The sequence below is a fragment of the Rhinolophus sinicus genome, chromosome 10 (assembly GCF_057876585.1).
Source record: "Rhinolophus sinicus isolate RSI-liver-muscle chromosome 10, RSI-T2T, whole genome shotgun sequence".
NCBI classification, from domain to species: domain Eukaryota; kingdom Metazoa; phylum Chordata; class Mammalia; order Chiroptera; family Rhinolophidae; genus Rhinolophus; species Rhinolophus sinicus.
In genome coordinates this window covers 15,520,951-15,542,121 of record NC_142510.1, presented here as the reverse complement: position 1 = coordinate 15,542,121, position 21,171 = coordinate 15,520,951, and the positions used below count along the sequence as shown (strand labels likewise).

Here is a 21,171-nt window from a genome sequence, read left to right as displayed (position 1 = left end):
CTGCTTCCTTGTGAGGAAACTGCAAACTCAACAGGACACTGCTACACACCCACTGAAATGGCTGGAATGTTCCATGCTCTCTCCACTCCTCTTCCTCTCCCACCCTTGTCTTCTGAACAGAGCGGCTCATAGCCTAGAGTAGGGTAGGTCAGGTAGGTGTCTGGTTGGGGGTGGTGCTGGGGGCTGTGCTGGCCCAGGTGGGAGTCAGAATCCACTATGGGGAAAATTGACCAAATAGATCAATGAACTAGGGAACCAGGTTCACACACTCCAGAGAAGGCAGGCCAACATGGAGAGGGGGAACCTGAAATGAACTCTGTGGTGTGGGATTGGGATTGGGATGGGGGAGGGCTCATGTTTCAATACAGATATAGAACTATAGGTGTGGGATGTGTGCACGTGTGTGCCTGTGCATATACTCATACAACTCATCATCAAAAAAACCCAAAAACAAAACACCAAGCACCAAGCCACCCAACTGAAAACTGAGCAGAGGACCTGAATAGACATTTCTCCAAAGGGGACATACAGATGGCCAATGAAAAGATGCTCAACGTCACTAATCGTCAGAGAAATGTAAATTAACGCCACAAGGAGATACCACCTCACACCTGTCAGGATGGCAACATCAATTAACCAAAACCCAACAAGTGCTGGTGAGGAGGTGGAGAAAAGGGAACCCTCATGCACTGTTGGTGGGATTGCAAATTGGTGTAGCCACTGTGGAAAACAATTTGGAAGTTCCTCAAAAAATTAAAAATAGACCCACCATATGATCCAGCAATTCCACTTCTGGGTTTTTACCTGAAGAAATCCAACACACTCATTCAAAAAGATATACGCACCCCTATGTTCACTGCAGCGCTACAAGGTGTGATAGAAAAATATGATGAATGTTAAAATTAAAACTTTTATTACAATAAAATACACATTGCTATTAATCCCCCTCAAAATACTCCCCCCCGCTTCAAACACACTTATCCCACCGTTCTTGCCACTTTCTGAAGCAGTTCTGGAAGTCCTCTGTCGTGAGTGTTTTTACTTCATCCTCCATCATGAGAATACTCCGTGTCACATCTTGCTTCTGGTATAGCAATTTCTGTCAAATAAAAACATTACAGTGTGTCTTCATCCACCTTATCCACCGGATTTGGCACCGTGAGACTTCTGGCTCTTCCCCAAAGTCAAAATGACCATGAAAGGAAAACATTTTGAATCGATTAAGACATCGGGGCAGCCACGACAGTGCAACTAAAGATATTTATGAAAGAGGACTTCCAGAACTGCTTCAGAAAGTGGCAAGAACAGTGGGATAAGTGTGTTTGAAGCAAGGGGGAGTATTTTGAGGGGGATTAATGGCAATGTGTCTTTTACTATAATAATTTCTTTTTGTTGTTTAAACACTCACCGTATTTTTTTTAAAACACATCTCATATTTGCAATAGCCAAGATATGGAAGCAATCCAAGTGCCCATCGATAGATGATTGGATAAAGAAGAGGTGGTACATTTATACCATGGAACATTACTCAGCCATAAAAAAGAATGAAATCTTACCATTTGAGACAACATGGGTGGATCTAGAGGGTATTTTGCTAAGTGAAATAAGTCCGACAGAGAAAGACAAATAGCAAATGATTTCACTTATATGTGGAGTCTGAAGAACACAATAAACGAACAAACAAAACAGAAATAAACTCATGATACAGAGAACAAGCTAGTGGTTGTCAGATGGGAGGAAGGTTGGAGAGCTGGGTGAAAGTGGTGAAGGGATTAAGAATGATAAATTGGCAATTACAAAACAGTCACAGGGATGTAAAGTGCAGCATAGGGATATAGTCAATAATATTGTAATAACTGTATACGGTGTCAGATGGGTACTAGATTTATTGGGGTGATCACTTTGTAAATTATACAAAAGTCTAACCACTAAGTTGTCCCTAAAACTAATGTAATATTGAATGTCAACTGTGATTGAAAAATTAAACATATATATATATATTTTAAAGGCCTATGTTAGGGAGTGGCGGTGGGGGGTGAGTTAGAGGCGGCGGTTCAGGTGGTGTGGGAGGTAGTGTTTTTAGTAGGATGTTCATAGTCAGCTTGCCTAAAAACATTTGAATGGATATGTTTTATAAGTTCTTTGCTGGCTAACATGTGGATTCCACTTGGGCATTGCATGAGATATTTCATAGGTTTTCATTTTATAGATGAAAACAAAACAAAGAGAAAGAGAGAAGTCAAGATACGTGGTCAGGGTCACACAGATGATTTGCCCAAGGTTAGGGCCAGGGTCTAGGTTTCCTAACTCCCACCACTGAGCTCCTTCCATCACTACCGTACAGCGTTTATCTGTAAGCGCCGTGCACTCTTGTCCCGCCTGCATGACCAGTCCTTCCTCACTTCTGCCAAAAGCCGGGGAAACCCAAGCTGGGCGACAAATATCATGTTCTGGTTGACGGCTCAGAGCCACCTTCCCTGACAGCACACTCACCCTCAGTAAGCACAGAGCTTAGCACAAGTTTCCAGATTGTTGGTTAGAAAGAATGAATCAAGCAGGTGTTAGCCATTGCTGTAAAAACTGTGCATGTACGTGGCCATTGGGCCTGGATTTTCCTGGAATCTGAGGACCTCTCTGCTGTGGCGATTCTTTGTGGAGAGTTATTATAGACAAAGGGTTTGGCAAAGCCAGTGGTTCTCAGGCCACATGTGCCATGGAGACCCAGCCAGGTCGGCTTAGACCAAAACAGTCGTTTGGTCCAGTTCTCAACAGTTCACCTCTCCGTCTCTATGTCAGAGACCTGGAAACACAAACTGGCCTCAAAGAAAGCCACTCAGCCATGTGTGCTAGAGCTGGGCCATTCTCAGCCTGTTGCATTAGCTCATTTCATCATCTTTGGACCTACCCTTTGAAGAGTACGTTCATGTAATTGAGTGTAAAACATTTCACTTCTTCCCCATAGAAAGAATGCATGTTCACTGCAGACGTTAAGCATTGTTGAATACAAAGAAATATATATCACTCACTTTAATCTGCTCACCTGACAATGATAATTAGAAAATGGAAAGTAAAACCCCAGTCTATTTTTTTATGAATTAAAATACTTTAAAAAATTGTTGGATCATACCGTTAAAAAACAAAAACAAGGAACATAAAGGCAGAAGGTGACAAAACAACCTACCGGTCTCACAGATGTGTGAAACGAGCTCCCTGGAGGGCGTGTGGGCTCCAGCTGACAAAGATAATTCCCACAGGGGACCAGGGTGACAATCCCGTAGGTACCCTGGGAGTGAACAAGGAAGTGAATGGGAGGGTGGTGGAGCCGGTCTGCACGCTGGGAGTTTGCAAACAAACGGGAGGAGGTGAGAGGGGTCCCTGCGGTGATGGAGTCAGGAGTTTAAGGTCATGTTTAGCTTCATATGGACACAGGTGGATACACAGGGAGACACGTACAGACATGTCCATACAGCAGTGAGCGCACACACACGGCCTTGTTCAGCCAGCTGAAGGCCTGGAGGCCAGGACACCCCCAGAGCAACAGGCACACCAGTACCCACCCCCGGGTTTCTAACAGCATCTCCAAAAAACGGAACCAAGGTCCTTGGAGAAGTGGCTGATTTTAGGACGGAGGCGGGAAATGTACTCGCTGAGGCTGGAGGCTGAGAAGCTGTAACAGCTCAGAGCAGCCTAAGGAGATGAGACAATTAGATGTCATGTGGGGCCTGGATGGGATCCGGGGACAGATAAAGGCCATTAGGGAAAAAGTAAGGACATCTGAATAAGCCATGGGCTTCAGTTAATATAATGATGTATCATATTGGGTCTTTAATTATAACAATAAGTTATACTATTATAAGATGTGAATAGAGGAAATTGGGGGCAGGCGATAAATCTAAACCAGGTCTACTGTTAAAAAGCGTACTTAAAAAAAAGAAATAGAGAAATATACAGAGGGTGCCAAAAATAATGTATACCCATTTTAAGAAAGAAAAAAACTGTATTAAAACTGTAATACAATGAGTAACACTAGCATTCATTTGCTTAACACCATCTGTTGCGCGAACGTCATACCACACGTTGCTACTGTAATTCAACTTCGAAAAGTAATACATAGATAACGTCTCTTAAAAGGTGTACTTTGTTTTGGCACTCCCAGTAGTTCCAGGCCCAGACTGAGTCCGGCAGAGACAGCTCTGGCCCCTTGACAGGCGTCTCTGTGCCAACCCGCCTTCCCAGTGTCCCTGTCCCCACACCACCCTGGGTCCCATGGTCTCCACCACACTTCAGACACGCGCAGCACTAGCGGCCCAGCCTGGGGCAGCCCTTCCTAACCGCCCTCTGTCTGGCCAGTGGATGATGACTGATATGATTGGAGGGCGCCTGGGAAGGGCTGGGATTTTCCTGCTCCCCCAGCCTCCAGCTCCAAATCAGAGGCTGGGTGGAAGGATCCTTCTAGGTCAGCAATCCCCTCTTAGATGGGGGGACACTGAGGCGTGGAATGTGTGGGGACAGAGCCCCAGAAAGCAGTTTCCAGGCTCTCGGCCTCACATAGAAAAGTGCTGGGTCAGGTAGTAAATGGCCATCAACTGTGATTGGATGGCTATCAGCTGTGGCTAGTTGGCCGTCAGCTGTAACCAGGGAGCCATTGGCCACTAATATAACTGCTGTGGCTACGCTAGCAGCAAATGGGGGCTAGCAAGAAGATGGTGGCTGAGCTAGCAAGCAGTGCAGGGAGGGTTGCGAACAGTGTGGCTCCTGCTTCCTGTTTCTCCAACCCAGCCACCAGCGAGAATATAGTGGTGTGACTCCCCTACCTATGGCTCCGTGGGTGTTCCTTTTTGGCCTCACCATGTCCTGTGTTCTTACCCGGATTGTAGCCCCTTCAACCTGTGTCAGATCTCTGACGGACTCCAGAGGCATAAGAGAATAAATGTGTCATTATACCACCAGGTCTGGGGTAATTCCTAACCGAGATGATTTCCCTGGTAAATGTACCAAACAGTTAAAGAAGAAATAATACCAAAGTTATATAACCTATTCCAGAAAATAGAAGGGGAGGGAACACTTCCCAACTCCTTTTATAAGGTCAGGATTACTCTGACACCAAAATTAGTCAAAAACATTTCCTAGAAAGGAAACGACAGACCAATATCCCTCATCAACATAGACACAAGATACCTCAACAAAATATTATTAATAGAAAATTGAATCCAGAGGTACATAACGGATCTAAATAATACATCACGACCAAGAGAAGTTTGGATAAGGAAACCAAAGACATTATAAGGAAAGAAAACGACAGACCAGTGTCCCTGCTGTAGAGACCAAAAATCCTTAATCCAATTTGACCCAATTGAATTCCTGAAAACACAGATGGATGACACCTCATGGCCACCTGCGATTCCTTCCAGGAATGAAAGGTGGGTTTCACATGTGAAAATCAATCCATGTCATTTACCATAGGAACAAACTAAAAAAGAAAATCTACTGTCATGTCCTTAGATGCAGAGAAGAATTTTACAAAATTGAACACCCGCTTATGATGAACAGAAATTCTCAGCAAATTAATCAAGACAGTGTGCGATCGTTATAAGGAGAAATGGGGATCAGTACTGTCACGTGGGGTGTCCTACGGGGTCTCCGCTCTCGCTCCCCACATCAGAACACAGGACACGGTGAGGCCAAAAAGGAACACCCGTGGAGCCATAGATAGGGGAGTCATACCACTGTATTCTCGCTGGCGGCCGGGATGGAGACACAGGGAGCAAACACCCGCCAGTACCCGCCAGTAAGGGGTCTTCCTGCGCCCCAGCGTCTCTGGCGGCCGGGCGAGACGCACACAGGAAGTAGGATCCACACAATCCACAATCCAACGTCCACTGCTCTGCCTGCCAACCAACCAACCACCCAACGCAGCCACGGCACTTACATCAGTGCCTAATTGGCTAACTGGTTAGAGCTGACGGCCAACCAGTCACAGCTGACGGCCATCTACTACCCGAGCCAGCACCTTTCCACGTGAGGCCGAGAGCCTGGAATCTGCTCTCTGGGACTCTGTCCCCACAAGTACACCTGAAGAGACTCCAGGAGAGAACCTACGAGAAGCCCACCGCGTTCTGAGAAAGGTGACAAAGGACTCCAATGAGTAAAGGGTGGTCTTTCAACAAATATGCCGAACACTAGATAGTTCTATGGAAAAATCAGAGCGTGGGCCTGACCTCACATCATATGCAAGACCTGGTTCGGCTCAGACATGCAGACAGCTGGTAAGGGCATCGCTCATACCTCTGGGCAAACTGCAAATCAACACATTTTCTTGACTTCATAAGAGAACTGAAGTCACAGGGCTAACAGCTAACCTGAAATCTGAAGAGGAACTGGACCAATTACTTCGTCACCTGGGACAGATTCTACTGGAGCCAGCCAGAGACAGGCGGGCCCCAGAGCCAGGCTGGTGTCTGGGCAAGCGAGGCAGAAGGCTGCAGCGCCTCCTGTGGGATCAGGAGGGGCCACCTGGATGGCAGGGGGGTGATGCAAGAGGCCCAGGGGGGAGAGTGAGGAGGTGGGGTGGATGGACAGGCAGGGACAGTGGTCAGCCCTGGCTGTGGAGGTCAGGGGCCAGGGGTGGTGGGGCCTGGTGGGGGGAGTGCCCAAGGGGAGCTAGCACTGGCTGCTTGTTATCTCACTGTCACTTCCATCTGCCTGGCCCTAGCGGATGGCACTCAGATCCAAGATAACAAGCACCACTGTGGTCAGCAGAAGTCAGATAACACCCGGGATGGACGTTGTCGGACTCCCCGAGGAAGCGGGTCTGCCATCAGGGGCGAGGGTAGCAGGGCCCTGGGCCTGACACCCATTTCCTCCTCTCTGGATTGGAGGAGGGAGCGCCCCTCCTCTGACCCCGTCCTGGTCTGGAAGGATAAATGGGGAGGGAGAACGGCTGGGCAATGGCAACAGGGACCAGCCAAGGTAAGCACCCTAACCAGGCCCGCACACCTGGGTGTCACTGTGCAGCGAGCAGCTGGCCCTCACATGTGGAGCAGCAAGACCTCAGGCCCCAGGCCTGGACTGAGCCCTGATCCTGGGGTCCCCGACTCCATCTGCACCCCACCCCCTGCAGACCCCAGCCTGGCCCAGCCCCCAGCCAGGTCATGTGGGCCTCTCGCCCCTTCCAGATGCTGAATCTGCTGCTGCTGGCGCTGCCCCTCCTGCTAAGCCTTGTCCACGCGGCCCCTGGTGAGTCCTGACCACGACTGGCCCTGGCCCTGCCCCTCACCCCACATCGCACAGGCCCCACATGGGTGGGTGGGTTCCCAGAAGCCCAGAGTTGTGTGGGCACTGGGGCCAGGCTGTGCCCTGTCCTGAGGTTGCTTCTTGCCCCAGCCCCAGGCCAGGCCCTGGAGCGAGCGGGCATCGTTGGGGGGCAGGAGGCCCCTGAGAACAAGTGGCCGTGGCAGGTGAGCCTGAGATTGCCACATCAGTATTGGAAGCACTTCTGTGGGGGCTCCCTCATCCACCCCCAGTGGGTGCTGACCGCCGCGCACTGCATTGGACGGTGAGTGTCCAGGGCCTGGTGGGTGGGGTGGGCCTGGGACTCCACCCAAGCTCCCGGGTGTCAGGAGGCTGCTCAGCCACCTGAGTAGGTGCCCCTTCTCTCCAGGGACATTGTAGATCCCAGATTCCTGAGGGTGCAGCTGCGGGAGCAGCACCTCTATTACCACGACAAGCTGCTGCCTGTCAGCCGGATTATTCCCCACCCCAACTACTACGCAGCTCAGACTGGGGCAGACATCGCCCTGCTGGAGCTCGTGGACCCCGTGGACATCTGCAGCCACATCCACACAATCGCTCTGCCCCCTACCTCGGAGACCTTCCCCTCGGGGACCCCGTGCTGGGTGACAGGCTGGGGTGATGTGTCCGAGGGAGGTAAACAGGCGTGAGGGACAGCTGGAGTGCTCGGGGGAGCTGGGACCAGTAACACCCATGACCCAGCTCTGGGGTTCCCACGGGGGATGGTATCCTGACAGCCGGCTGAGGGCAGCAATGGCCTCCCCCTGACGCTGCGTGCTCTCCTCTCACCCCACAGTAAGGCTCCCACCGCCGTTCCCTCTGAAGCAGGTGAAGGTCCCCATTGTAGAAAACAGCATTTGTGACACAAACTACCACATTGGCCTGCACACAGGCGACAACATCCAGATTATCCGTGATGACATGATGTGCGCAGGAAGTAGGAAGAAGGATTCCTGCCAGGTGGGCCCATGACCTCCCCCTGAGCCCCCACCAGCCCTGGCCTCGGGAGCCACTGCTGACCCCTCTCCTCCCTAGGGCGACTCTGGAGGGCCCCTGGTTTGCAAGGTCAACGGCACCTGGCTGCAGGCGGGCGTGGTCAGCTGGGGCGATGGCTGTGGCCAACCCAACAGACCTGGTGTCTACACCCGTGTCACCTACTACCTGGACTGGATCCATCAGTATGTCCCCAAGGAGCCCTGAGCCTGTCCCTGGGGCTGCCACCTGGGTCTGCAGAGAAGCCAGCCCCCTCCTGCCCCCACACTACTGCTTCCTGCCCACGTGGTGACCTTCTCTCACCTTCCCTGTCCCCTGCCTGAGCCCTGCCGCTCCAGCGCAGACACTGAGCCTCATTAAAGAGCATGGAGAACACGTGGCTGGGGCCGTGCATCTGATTGTGGGCATCACGGAGGCACAGGGAAGGGCATCCAGGGCAGCTGGGCACAGCCAGTGTCACTGTGGGGCCCCTTGCCCTGAGCACCAGGTGTTGCTATGAGGATGGCCCCCTCCCCAGGGCCTGGTGCCCAGGGCTGTGTCTCTTTGGTGAGCGGCCACATGTACTTTGGACACAGAAATCAACACAGTCCATTTAAAAGATGATTCTAGGGGTGCCCAGATGCCCAGCAACGGGGTCACGATACACAGCCTCGTTGCCCACACCCCGGGTCCCCACCACGCAGCCCCCTCCTCTCCTCCCTCCACAGCACTGTCCTCTGCCTCTGTCAGGCCACACAGGCACGTGCACGTGGAAATAGTGTGTCTGCCTCATTGTCCCCTTTCTGTGCCTGACGGATGGTAACACTTTGAGCCTGGCGTTTCACTCCACACCATCTGGTTACGGTCTCCCCGGGCTGTGTGTAGCGAGGTCCCCATTTCTCACAGCGGTGTCAGCTCCCAGGTGGAGAACAGTGTCCAGGCTGCCACAGGGGACTTGGGGTGTCCCCAGACGAGGTCTTAGGACCAGGTGGCCCAGCCATTCCTGTGCACACAGCCCGAATGTCTGCGGCATGTGCCAGTGAGGGACTGCAGAGGCCTGGGTTCCACCACGATCCATTTCCTAGGTGCCAGATGTGCTTAGCAATGGGGGTGGTGCCACGTCACGTCCAATCCACCATTCTGGTAGGCGGGGGGGGGGGGGGGCCTCTCATTAAATTTTTAATTATCATTTTAATCATTTTTGATTTGGGAGTCCCCTTGACAATTGGGGCCCTCGCCCATGGCGGGACAGGGGACAGCTGTCCACCTTCAATATCAGGGATAGTGTCCCCAGGCCCCACGTTCGAGGTTTCTACCCTCTTTTGTGTGGCAGTCATTGGGCACGGTTCCCTGTCACTGCTCACGGCAACAACCCGGGTGGTTTTCTGAGTCAGTCTGCTGGGCATTTCAGGTTGTGTCCTGAGCACAGATTCCCATAGCCCGCAGCTCTGCTGCCCGTGGTGCAGACTTTGGGGATCCTAGTGGGAAGGGCCTCTGCCCCCACTCTTCCTGCGCCCTCGCTGCTGTGGAAACCATGGTGGGTTTCCTTTCATCTTTATTTCACTGCAGCCGTAATACATGCCCGTCCTGCAGCGAGCGTGAAAGACAGATGGACTGGAACCCTCCCTCCTTCCTCCCTTGGGCCCGTCCCACCCTCTCAGGGTTGCCGCTGTGGTCGTTGGGGCGACCTCCCTGGATGGCTACCCTGATAAGCACATCTAGACTTTTCTAGGTGCAGGTCATGCTGGGGGAACACTGAAGGGTGAGATGCCACAGGGCTCCTGTGGGTGGGGCTGGTGGAAGGAAGGAAGGTGGCCAGGTGGAGGCCCGGGGCTGAGACCTGCAGACCAGAGGGGATGTGAGGAGAGGGGGAGTGGGGAGGGGATCTTATCTGGCCCCAGATCCAGAGAAACTCAGCCAGCTCAGCCCAGTGGTAAGTGACAGATAAAAGTGAGCGTTGGCTTATCGGGGGTTCAAGCTGGCCTTCCGCTGGCCAGTGGGGCTGTGAGGGGTCAGCCCTCCCTGTGCTGCAGGGGTCCTCCCAGGGGCGGCTGCCATGCAGGCCCGCAGGCCCATGCTCGCTGGGCTGCGGGAGACCCCCCAGGGCCAGGAGAGGGGGACACTCCAGGGCATAATGCCCCTTCCCTGTGCCTGTTTGCTCTCCTGTCAAATGGGGACAGAAATGAGTCCAAGTCACAGTGGTTGAGGGGACCACATGGATGGTGTTTGGAGTTTCTTGCTTGGAGAGCAGGCCTGGAATCTTGAAGGTGACGAGGGACCTGCAGGGAACTGCATGATGGGGTGCAGATGGGGAGTTGGGGTTCCCAAGCTGGAGGTGAATCGAGTTGAGACAGGGGAGGGCCCTGAAATCTTCTGTGGGGACCTGAAGAAAGGACATGGGGTGCAGGAGGCAGAGGACGTTGGTCCCTTCAGACCCTCCCCATCTCGCCCCAGCACTGGGTGCCATCAGGCCTCCTGGTGCCTGGGAGGGGTGCTGGGACCCCAGTCCCCTGAGCTGGACTGATGGGGGCATGCCCCCCTTCCTCCAGGAGCATCTTCCTGGGTGTGTGCCTATCATGGGTTCAGCACAGCCCCACACAGCAGCGGTGCCACTGTCACCCATTCATCATCAGGTCAAACATGCCACACATACTTGAGCCGAGGCCCTGGGCCAGGTGCTGCAGGGAAAGCGTTAAGTCCGTGCCCTGAGAAGCTGTGTCCTGGTGGATCATCAGGCAAACACTTTGTGCCTCAGTTTCCCTCCACCTAAGAGAGTATCCGTGCCCTAGCGAGACCCTCCCACTCAGTGTCTGATTTGGAGCTGGGCCGGGAGCTGGAGCTGGGGGGCAGGAAAGCCCCATGCTTCCCGGAGGCCCCTAATCAGCTTGGTCATCTGGCCCTGACCAGAGGACGGTTAGGAACGTCTGCTGTGGGCTGGACGGCCGGTGCTGTGCTCATCATCTGATCTGCTGTGGAGACCTCAGGACCCAGGGTCGGGTGTGGGGACAGGGACACTAGGGAGAGTCTTGTCACGGGGCCTAAGCTGTCTGTGCCGTGTTCAGTCTGGGCCTTGAGCTGGGACCCTCCTGAGGAAGCCCCAAGACTGGGCTCCCAGAGGGCAAGAGGGGCCATGTACCCATAGGAAGTAGGGAGGGCTTCCTGGATGGAATAGCACTGACCATCGTCCTTTCCCGGGTGAGGAGAAAAGCCTCAGGTTTGCAGCCAGGACGCCCGGTGTCGGGACTTCCCTGCTGTGATCTGACTGTGTGCCCCTGAGCCGGCCATTCACTGCCTGGGCTGTAGGGTCCACGTGGGGCAAATAGAGGTGATAAGCCCTTCCTTCGAGGTGCGCAGAAGGAACAGGTGGGGCCTGCCAGTGGAACCTGGCCCTCAGCTTCCCTCCATGCTCCCTCCCTCACTCCTGGGTCTTTCCTGTCCCCTCCCCAGCTGGGGTGTGGGGTGGGGATTAACTGCAAAGGGATGATGGAATGTTGTATAATTTGACTAGTGGTGGTTACGTGACTGTATTTGTCCAACTCGAACAGTGGGATTAAAATTGGTGAAATTGAATTACGTGCATATTCAAGTTATACCACAATAAAGCTGCGTGTTTCGCCTGCTCTCTGGGAGCCGGCCAGGAGCAGCAGGGGCCTGAGGGTTCCCTCCCTGAGGCGGGGCAGTTCATATCATGTAGACAGGGAGGCAGGTGCCTGTCCCACGAAGGACAATGCTAGGCCAGGCCTGTGGAGGTGGAGTAAGGGGCAGACAGAAGGCTGGGGTGACTCATGCATCCTGGCAGCGCCTTCTGCTCCAGCCCCAGCCCCCAGCCCCTCACCCACCATTCTGGCTGATGTCTTCCCAGCTGGGCACCCAGCAAAAAATGCCCTCAGGGAAGCAGGAACCAGGCAAGGCCAGAGGTCTCTTAAACTATCCTCAGTTTTCAGTGTTGTTTTGTTTTGTTTTGTTTTTAATTCTTTTTCCTTCTGCTGTTCTGATTGGGTGTTTTCTGCTACCATGTCTTCCAAATTGCTGATTCCATCCTCTGCTTCATCTAGTCTGCTGGTGATTCCTTCTAGTGCATTCTTCATGTCAGTTATTGTGTTCTTCACTCTGACTGATTCTTTTTCATGGGTTCTATGTCATTTTTTATGCTTGCTGTCTCTTTGTTGAAGTTCTCGCTAAGTTCTTTTAGCATCCTTATAACCAGTGTTTTGAAGTCTGTCTCTGGTAAGTTGCTTGCCTCCATTTTGTTTAGTTTTGTGTGTGTTTTTTTCTGGAGTTTTCTCCTGTTGTTTCATTTGGGACATATTTCTTTGTGTCTTCGTTTTGGCTGCCTCTCTGTTTGTTTCTATATAATAGGTAGATCTGCCATGTCTCTTGCTGGGTAACCTTATGCAGTAGGTACACTGTGGGGTCCTGGCACAGTCTCCCTGGTCACCTGAGCCGGGATGTCCCTTATATGAGTTGTGTGTGCCCTCCTGTTATATTTGAGCCTTGATTGCTATTGGCACATCAATGGGTAGGAATGACCCTTAGGCTGACTGGCTGTGGGGTTAGGCCACATCCACAGCTCACAGGCTGCTATGCTGCTGGGCTTACCACATGGGGGGATTCTCCCCAGCGGGCTCTGGTGCCTGTTGAGACCACCCTTTGTGTGGGCTAATGGGGCAGTACCTTGCTGTGGTCTGAAGCCAACCTCCAAGTATGTTGGTTCTGGGGCCTGCTGGGAGGGGCTCCAGTGCAAGCCCAGGTCAGCCACTGCCTGTGACTGGTGGGGGACTATCTGGTAGGAGCTTCAAAGCAATCCACGGTTTGTCGCTGCTTGTCCTAGACTTGGAGGTGTGGGGGAGAGTCCATGCTGCAAACTGAAGATGGCTGCATCCAGTACTGGGCCTGGAGTAGCTCCGCAAAAAGCCAGGACACACCGAGGCCTGCTGCCTCCTGCTGTGGGTTGACAGCTCCGGTAAGGTTCAGCGGCCCATTAAGCTGAGGAGCTCACCAGGCCAATCAGATTCAGATTTGGCCATAAGCGTAGGGGGCGGGCTCAACACGGGAAAGATGGCGCCTGCCTGCCGGCTGCACGGAGGCCTCCACACAGGGAGAATGGGGACTGTCCTCCAGTCCTCACCCCAAAGAGAACTCAGTCTCTCCACATGTGACTCCAGTGTCCTGTGGGGACAGAGCCAGGAGTGCAGTTTCCAGGCTCTCGGCCTCACATGGAAAGGTGCTGGCTTGGGTAGTAGATGGTCATCAGCTGTGGCTAGTTGGCCATAAACTGTTACCGATTAACCATTGGCCACTGATATAACTGCCGTGGCTGAGCTGGCAAGCGCGGATTGCAGATTGTGGATTGCAGTTGGCAAGTGAGGTTGGTTGTCAGAGAAGCAGACGCCAGGTTGCAGATCGTGTGGCTCCTGCTCCCTGTGTCTCCAACCCAGCCGCCATTGAGAATATAGTGATGTGACTCCCCTTTCTATGGCTCCGTGGGTGTTCCTTTTTGGCCTCACCATGTCCTGCATTCTGATGTGGGGAACGGGACCAGAGACCCCACATGACACCCTGCGTGACAGTCCCCAGAGTCACCGTCCCTCCACCGGAGTCCAGGGTGAGTTCCTCCGTGGACTCTTTAAGAGAATGTCTGGGTTTCCTGCATCCTTCTGTCCCACCTGGATGCTCTGAAACACTACTGTTTTTCACAGACAGATGTTGTGGGGGCTCCTTTCCCGGCACTCCAGTATGGGGAGCCTGGTGTGAGGCTGGGGTTCCTTGCTCCTCTGTGGGGAACCTCCTTGGCTGAGAAATCCCCCCCGATTTTCATCTGCCACATGGACGTTTGGGGTCAGCCCGTTTCACATCACTGCCCCTCTTACTGGTCTCAACGTGGCCTCTTTTTTATATCCTTAGTTATAAAACTTCTGTTCAGCTAGACTTCAGGTGGTTGGTTCTCCAGGTTGATTGTTCTATAATTTAGTTGTAATTTGAATATGTTCACAGTGTGTATCTACTTCGCCATCTTGGATCGTTCTCTCAAAGAGCTTTTTGCTCTTCAAAACTTTTCTACTTTCATGTACACAATGTTTATAGCAACTTTGTCCCTAAGAGTCAAAAGGTGGAAACAACCTAAGTGTCCACTGACAGCTAAATAGGCAAACTATGGTCCATCCATACAATGGAATACAATTCAGCCATAAAAAAGGAAGGAAATTCTGACACCTGCTCCAACATGGATAAACCTTGAGGACAATACTGTGTGATTCCACTTATGTGAGGTTCCCTAGAGTCATCAAATTCACAGAGACAGGAAGTAGAACGGTGCCTGGGGGCAGGAAGAATGGGGAGTTAGTGTTTAATGGATATAGAGTTTCAGTTTTACAAAATGAAAAGAGTTCTGGGGATATCCATCCCCATGGTTGCCTAACAGTGTGAATATATTTAATACCACTGAACCATACACTTAAAAATGGTTGAGAGGGTAAATTTTGTTATGCATATTTAACTACCACAAAAGACGTTGGAAAGACATTCCTCCTTCTAAGTATTATCAAGTAATTAAAATTCATTTTCTTTCCTGGTTTGAAGACAATGGCCAGTGTCTGAGGCAAATTCCTGAGGAGAGAACTAGGTGCTGGAGTGACCTCAGCCCTTAGAAACTTGAGCCACCTGCTGGGGTTGTAAAGGCCATTGAGTCCTGTGGGGCTTGGGGCTTTGCCAGGGGTACCCACTCTCTTCCCCATCTAGCAGCCCTGGGAATTTCACAGCCCACAGCCTCCCGGAGTGTGGGAAGCAGGTCTCACCTGGACAGGCAGTGGGCAGTGGTCTGCTCCCACTGACGGCTGCCTCCATATACCTGCTGGCCCTACTCTCTGAGGCTGATCTGCAAAGCCACTGCCGGGGGGGATGCCACCGTGCCCCCAATGATGTGGGCCTCTGATTGAAGCCGCTCATGGGTAGAGAGACCAGAGGGGATGGCCAGAGAGAGGGTCACTGGGCCAGCCCAGCAAGGCCCCACTCTGAAAATGGACCCGGAGGGGGGGCCTGGAAAGGGAGGCTCTCCTCCCACCCCCACCTCTAGAGTCTATCACAAACAGTGCTGCCCAGTGGAACTTTCTCTGATGAGGGGGTGTCCTCCGTGCCTGCTGTCCAGGGCAGTAGCCACAGGCCTCGTGCGGCCATTGAGGACTTGAACTGTGCTTGTGCAACTGAGGAGCTAAATTTTTAATCTTATTTAATGTTAATGATTTTGATGTAAGTGGCCCCATGCGTGACTGGTGGCTCTTGGGCTGGAGAACAAGGCTAACTTTCACTAGTAGGTGTGATTTCCCTCCCATGAGCGAGTTTACATGCACGAAACACGGGAAAGCCTTGAGTGTGGTTTCTGGCCTGTAGCGGGGTGTTAGGTTGCCTCAGTTTCTAGCTCTGGGTCGTGGGTTCCTCCTGAGTTGGCACAGGGTGAAGGACTTTGAAAGTTATAAAAGGGCACACGCGTGTGACATTGCAAAACTCTAAGAACAGATTGCATTAGATGTGATCCCTGCAGACCTGTCTCCTGGGGGGACAGAGCTGGGCAGAAAGGAGCTAGAATGATTTGAGGACCCAGGACAGACCTTGGAGTGGGGGAGGGGTGTGGCCAAACACTTGTGTCCCCACCTCAGAGGGGCCATGGACTGTGCCCAGCAGGGGGGGCCCTGGTTCGAGGGCAGCCTGACACCTTGGCCTCGGGATTCTCCCAGGAGGAGAAGGACAAGGGGCTGCAGAGGGAGCCACATCTGCCGGTTGAGAAGGGCAGACGGGGGTGGAGCCCCAGCAACCAGGGCAGCAGGAATGACCCTTCCAAGCCTTTTCCCACAGCCATGGCTGCAGCTAGGAAGTGTTGTGGCTGCCCACACTGGGTGACCTCGCTAGGGTCTCCCCTGCTAGAAAGACCAGGGATGCTGGAGAAAGCACGAACCTGGCTGCCACCCCACACGTAGGCTCAGAGCTGGCTCCGTCCCTGTGACCTCTCCTGGTGGAGGGCCCCATCACCCCAGTCCCAGGAATGACTGCAATAGTCCAGGGCAGGTGGGAAGGTAGAGGCCTGCCCCTCCTGCCCTCCAAAGACCCCCCCAAACTGGGAGAGACATCTGCCGAGGGCCCAGCAGGGACTCCAGGTTCTCCTTGCACCTTTGTGCCATCTGACTCTGGGGTAATGTCGCCTGAGTTGGAGCTGCACCTGGGTCTTCTCCGTTGGCCCCCCACCTGGTCCCTGTCCTCTGGAGGTCCCAGAGGCATGGGGGTGGGGAAGGAAGCCACGGACTCCTGGAGAACCGGAAGCCGACACAGGGATGTCAGTCAGGGTGTGGAGGTCAAGCAGATGGATGGGTTTTGGGGGTCTGGGGTTTTCTGATACTGGCAGCCAGCCACCTTGATTGCTTGATTTTTGATGTGCCTAGAACATTCTTTATTCCCTCATTGCCCGTCCAGGCTGCAGATAAGGTCAGCCTCACCCAGTCCCATGCCCCGCCGCTGGCTGAGAGCCCTGTCTGGCCAAGGCCCTAGGCTGAGATCCCATCTAGCCCAGGACTGCCCCCTCCAGTCCCGACTCCTCACTTGGCTCCTCACCCCTGGGGAGCTGGGGAAATCTCCCTTGGTCTGGGTTTAGCTCCCATCAAGCCTGAGCCCTGTCCCCTTCACCAGGAAGTGGCTAGAGTCCCTCGAGCAGGAGCCACTGCCCCAGGCACCCCTCGCTTCGTCCCCTGGAGACTGTTCCCTCTGGCCAGCTCTCTCCTGCTGCCCCTCTCACCAGGGCATCGTGATGCCTGAGACCTGGGCTCTGGCCAGAGGGGCTCCCAGCCCAGCCTCCATCTCTTCAGCAGGCTCAGGGACAAGCTACCCGAGAGAGGGCAGGCCACAGGGTCAGCTCTCAGGGAACTGGGTGGGAACTGAGGCCAGAATCCCAGGCTACGTGTCGCCTAATGTATCTGCCTCGTCCAGGTGTGAAGCAGACATGGAGGAGGAGGGCTGGGAGGTTCCAGGATGTTCCAGGAGCCGCCTAACCCTGGAACGGCTCCCCTGTTGACTCTGGCCAGGGCTGCCCTTTAAATGCAGCCAACGTGTGCCAAGGACTTTTTTTTTGGTACATATGGTAAAATACACATAACATAAAATTTACTACTGTCATCATTGTAAGTGTACAATTCAGTATCATTTAGAACATTCACAGTGGTGTGAAACAATGAGCTCATCTGGCTCTGGGGTTTTTCTATCCCCCCGAAATAGGGGGGTTCCTATCCACATTAGCAGTCACCCCCCTCTCTTTCTCCCAGCCACGGAGGTATTTGGATGTGAGCGTTTCAGTGATGTGTCATAAGCACTTTTTCCCATGACAACTGGTTCATTTAGAGAATGGACCCTGCCTCACGGAGAAAGATGGATGAATGGCTGGAAGGATGGATGGATGGGTTGGTTTCATCCTGGGACTTAGATAAATTGCCTTTGGAACCACCTACAGCATCGCATGGTGAACTCCAGTACCAGAGGACAGAGCGAGGGGCTGTGGCCCCAGAGTGGAGCTGCCACTCAGCCCTGCCTCTCTCCTTTCACGCCCCAGAAGGGCGCTGGCCCCAGCTCAGCCCTCTGCATATCCAGCTTGGGGACCCCCTCCTTCCAGAAAGCCACATTGCCCATGGTCAGCCCACCCCACAAAGACTGGTCCCACTCTGGTCACTCTTCAAGCTCTTTAATCAGGTGCACACGGTACAGGGAGGCAATCTCGGGCTTCTGGGGCCGCTCACCCTGTCACTTCCCCAGCATCTTCCTGCTGCATCCCCCAGCAGTCAAGGAGTCCTGGATGCTGAGAAGGCCAGAAGGGAAGGTGGGGCTGGAGCCAAGGAGAGTGGGCAGAGGCTGAAGCCGTCAGCACCTGGCAGGAGGAAGATGCCCGCTCCTCGGGGCTGACCGAGGTGGACGCCAGAGAGGCCACTCAGAGGCACGTCCCGATTTGCTTTGTGATCCAGGGCACGTAGGTCGTGACGCGCGTGTAGACCCCAGGAATGTCGCGCAGGGCACAGCCGTAGCCCCAGCTGACTATTCCCACCAAACTCCAGGAGCCGCTCACCCTGCAGACCAGAGGGCCACCGGAGTCACCCTGAGGAAGGAGAGGGGAGTTGAGCATGGCCGTTGGGCAGCCAAGGCCAGGTGGGGACAGAGACGGGATGGGACTCACGTAGCAGGAGTCCTGGCCCTCACTTCCGGCGCACAGCATGTCAGGCTGGATAAGAGTGCTGTCATCAGAGACGTGCCCGGAGGCCTTGTGGTAGTGCTGGTTGCAGACCTCGTTTTCCACCACCTGCACATTCACCTGCTGCAGACGGTAGGGCGGAGGCAGAGACTCTGAGGAAGAGAAGAGACCACAGTCTGACAGCGTGACCTCACCTGCCCACCCCCTGAGCAGGCCCAGTGTTGGGTGCAGCGGGCGGCGGGGCCTCTCCCCCTGGCATGTCTGTGAACCTCAGCTCCCCTGCTGGGATGCAGCTGTAGGGACCCCAGGATGCAGGAGGGCCCCATCTACCTCTAAATTCCTAGGACCTGACCAACAGGTTCTGTCTTTACTTAGAAGGACCAGAAAGGAAATGGAGAGGTAAGTTTTTCTGTTTTTTCCAAATGTATCTTAAGGAAGAATAAGAACAAGCATTTTTCCACCATATACTGAGTTCTGAGCTCAGCCTCGCCCTCAGCAAGTCGTGGAACCTCAGGCCTCAGTTGTCTAATCTCCCATGTGGAGCATACAGGGCTGTGGGAAGGTGACACAGAGGTGCCACCGTGTTGGGCACCCCAGCTCTTCCCTTTCTGGAAGCTGCGACCACCCACCTGCCCGCCATGAGCCCTCAGGGTCATGGGTTTTGGTCACCCCGCCGCAGACGTACGGTGCATGCTGATAGCACCCCAGCCAGTCACCCAGCACTGGTGCTCTGGGGTGATGTCAAGAGAGGCGGAGGGCAGGCGGACCGGCCTGACGTAAGCAGTGTTGTCCACGGCTTTGGATAGCTGCAGCAGGGCCAGGTCATAGCCCAGGAAGGCAGTGACGTATTTGGGGTGGACGATGATGCGGCTCACGTTGAGCAGTGCCTTGCCCCCGTAGAGATACACGTTCCCGGCGTGGATCCGGTAGGCTGACGGGTCGGCGTCCTTCCTGGGGTCAGAAGGAAGCCATAGAGGTGGGTCCTGCTCAGGCCAGGGCCCAGCAATTCCAGGCAGAATCCCACCTTGAGTCTCCACGCCTCCTGGCTCCCCTACACGTCCCACCCAAACTGGACAGCAGCCAGAGGGACTCACCGGGAAATGCAGTGGGCAGCTGTCAGCACCCACTGGGGGTGGATGAGGGAGCCCCCGCAGATGTGTGTCCAGGAGGCCCAGTGATAAACGTAGATCCTCAGGCTGACCTGCCACGGCCACTTCCCCTGGGGGGCACTGTGGCCCCCGACGATGCCCACCAGCTCATTCTCAGGGTCAGGTGCTGGGGAGGCAATGTGAGGGGTCGGGGAGACCACACCCTGGCTCCCGGTGCTCAGCCCTGCCGCCCCCCTTGGGCCTTCCCAGAGCTGCAGAAGGAGCTGGCCATGCACAGGTGGGTAGCGAACCCTCCACCCAAGGGCTGGATCCTAGAGACAGGGTCACAGGAGTTTCTGCAGAATGGAGGTGATCACCTGGGGTCAGGACTCACCTGGGGTCCCAGCGATGGAGCTCCCCAAGAGCAAGAGGGTCAGAAACAGCAGCCACAGCATCTGTAGGGGCAGAGAGGGGAGCTGGGACTCAGGGATGGAGAGGCCGGGAGCCATCTGCTGGTGTCTTGACGGGCAGCACCCTTACCTTGCCAGGACTCCAAGGCTTTCTGCCGCCCTGTCTCCTGAGTCCCTTTTATTTCTGGGCCACAGGAAGTGGGCAGGCAGCTTGGTCAGCCTCCACTGAGGGTGGAGTGGGAAGGAAGGGCAGTTTGGGGTCAGAGAGCGCCCCCCCATGGCCCCACCACCACCCCTTCTCTTGGGTTCCTGAGGCTTGGCAGGCCCTGAGCCACGTGGATCCCAGGCAGGGCAGGAGTTGGAAGGGAGAAGACAGGGCCGGAACTCACATAAGAGCCAACTGCCCTTGGGGAAGGCAGGCTGGACTGCACCCCTACTTGGAGCTAACGCTCAGAACCAGGAGCCACTGTGGCACCTTTCCTTACCTCCCAGCTTTGAACACAAGTCACCAACCTCCCCAGCGCCTCGAGCCTGTGGCGACACTGTTGGCATCACCGAGAGGATGTCGCTTCTACCCCCAGCCTCCACAGGGGCTCTCAGCAACCAGAACCGCCCCCCACCCCAGCTCATGCAGTCTCTGGAGAGGGGTCCTCACTTCCTTATGGAAGGAGTGGAACTTCAGCAAAGCAGAGGCCACATTTCTCATCGCCCACCTGGGTGACTGAGGCCCGGGAGGCCCATGCTGGCCATGGTGCCAGGCACTCAGGGCCCAGGGCTTACCCCTGGCGAACCTGAATCCGAGCAGCAGACATGCTGGAGCCCATGACAGGTCCAGGTCTTCCCTCCGCCCGCTTGCAGCCAATGTAGACAGTGCCGGCCTGGCCAGTCTCGGCAGGTGCAGTTTACTGCAATGGGGCCCAGGGGGCCCTTCCCCTCATGGGGAGGGGTCCCGAGGTTCCCCATCCACCAGCCCCCACCCCAGTATCCCCACTCTGAGACCGCAGATCGCTTCCTCCTTCGCTGGAACCCTCAGGCCTCCACGACGCCTGCCCTGGGGCCCCTCTCCTAATTGTCAAGAACACGCTGTGCCGTGCTGTCCCCAACAGCAACGCGGGAAGGCGATTGCTGAAGCTGCTCAGGGCTCCTTGTTCCCTGAGCACCCGGCTCAGAGCCACTTCTACAATTGTCGGTGCCA

The 21,171-nt window shown here is 54.4% G+C and overlaps 2 protein-coding genes across 2 annotated transcripts; one reads left to right on the top strand and one right to left on the bottom strand.

Moving 5' to 3' along the window:
* The first annotated feature begins 6,704 nt into the window (after window positions 1-6,704).
* Window positions 6,705-8,658, top strand: LOC141569440 (tryptase beta-2-like). The gene is made up of 6 exons (XM_074322597.2): window positions 6,705-6,969; window positions 7,176-7,236; window positions 7,384-7,555; window positions 7,661-7,926; window positions 8,087-8,250; window positions 8,326-8,658. Exons 2-6 carry the CDS (start codon window positions 7,176-7,178, stop codon window positions 8,488-8,490), a joined length of 828 nt encoding a protein of 275 aa, XP_074178698.1. The 5' UTR covers window positions 6,705-6,969; the 3' UTR covers window positions 8,491-8,658.
* Window positions 8,659-17,961: 9,303 nt separating this feature from the next.
* LOC141569435 (putative serine protease 29) lies at window positions 17,962-20,140 on the bottom strand. Its single transcript, XM_074322572.2, has 6 exons — window positions 20,107-20,140; window positions 19,961-20,021; window positions 19,573-19,753; window positions 19,164-19,429; window positions 18,464-18,630; window positions 17,962-18,385 (listed from the first exon to the last, which is right to left on the bottom strand). Exons 2-6 carry the CDS (start codon window positions 20,019-20,021, stop codon window positions 18,221-18,223), a joined length of 840 nt encoding a protein of 279 aa, XP_074178673.2. The 5' UTR covers window positions 20,107-20,140; the 3' UTR covers window positions 17,962-18,220.
* Between the last annotated feature and the right edge of the window lie 1,031 nt (window positions 20,141-21,171).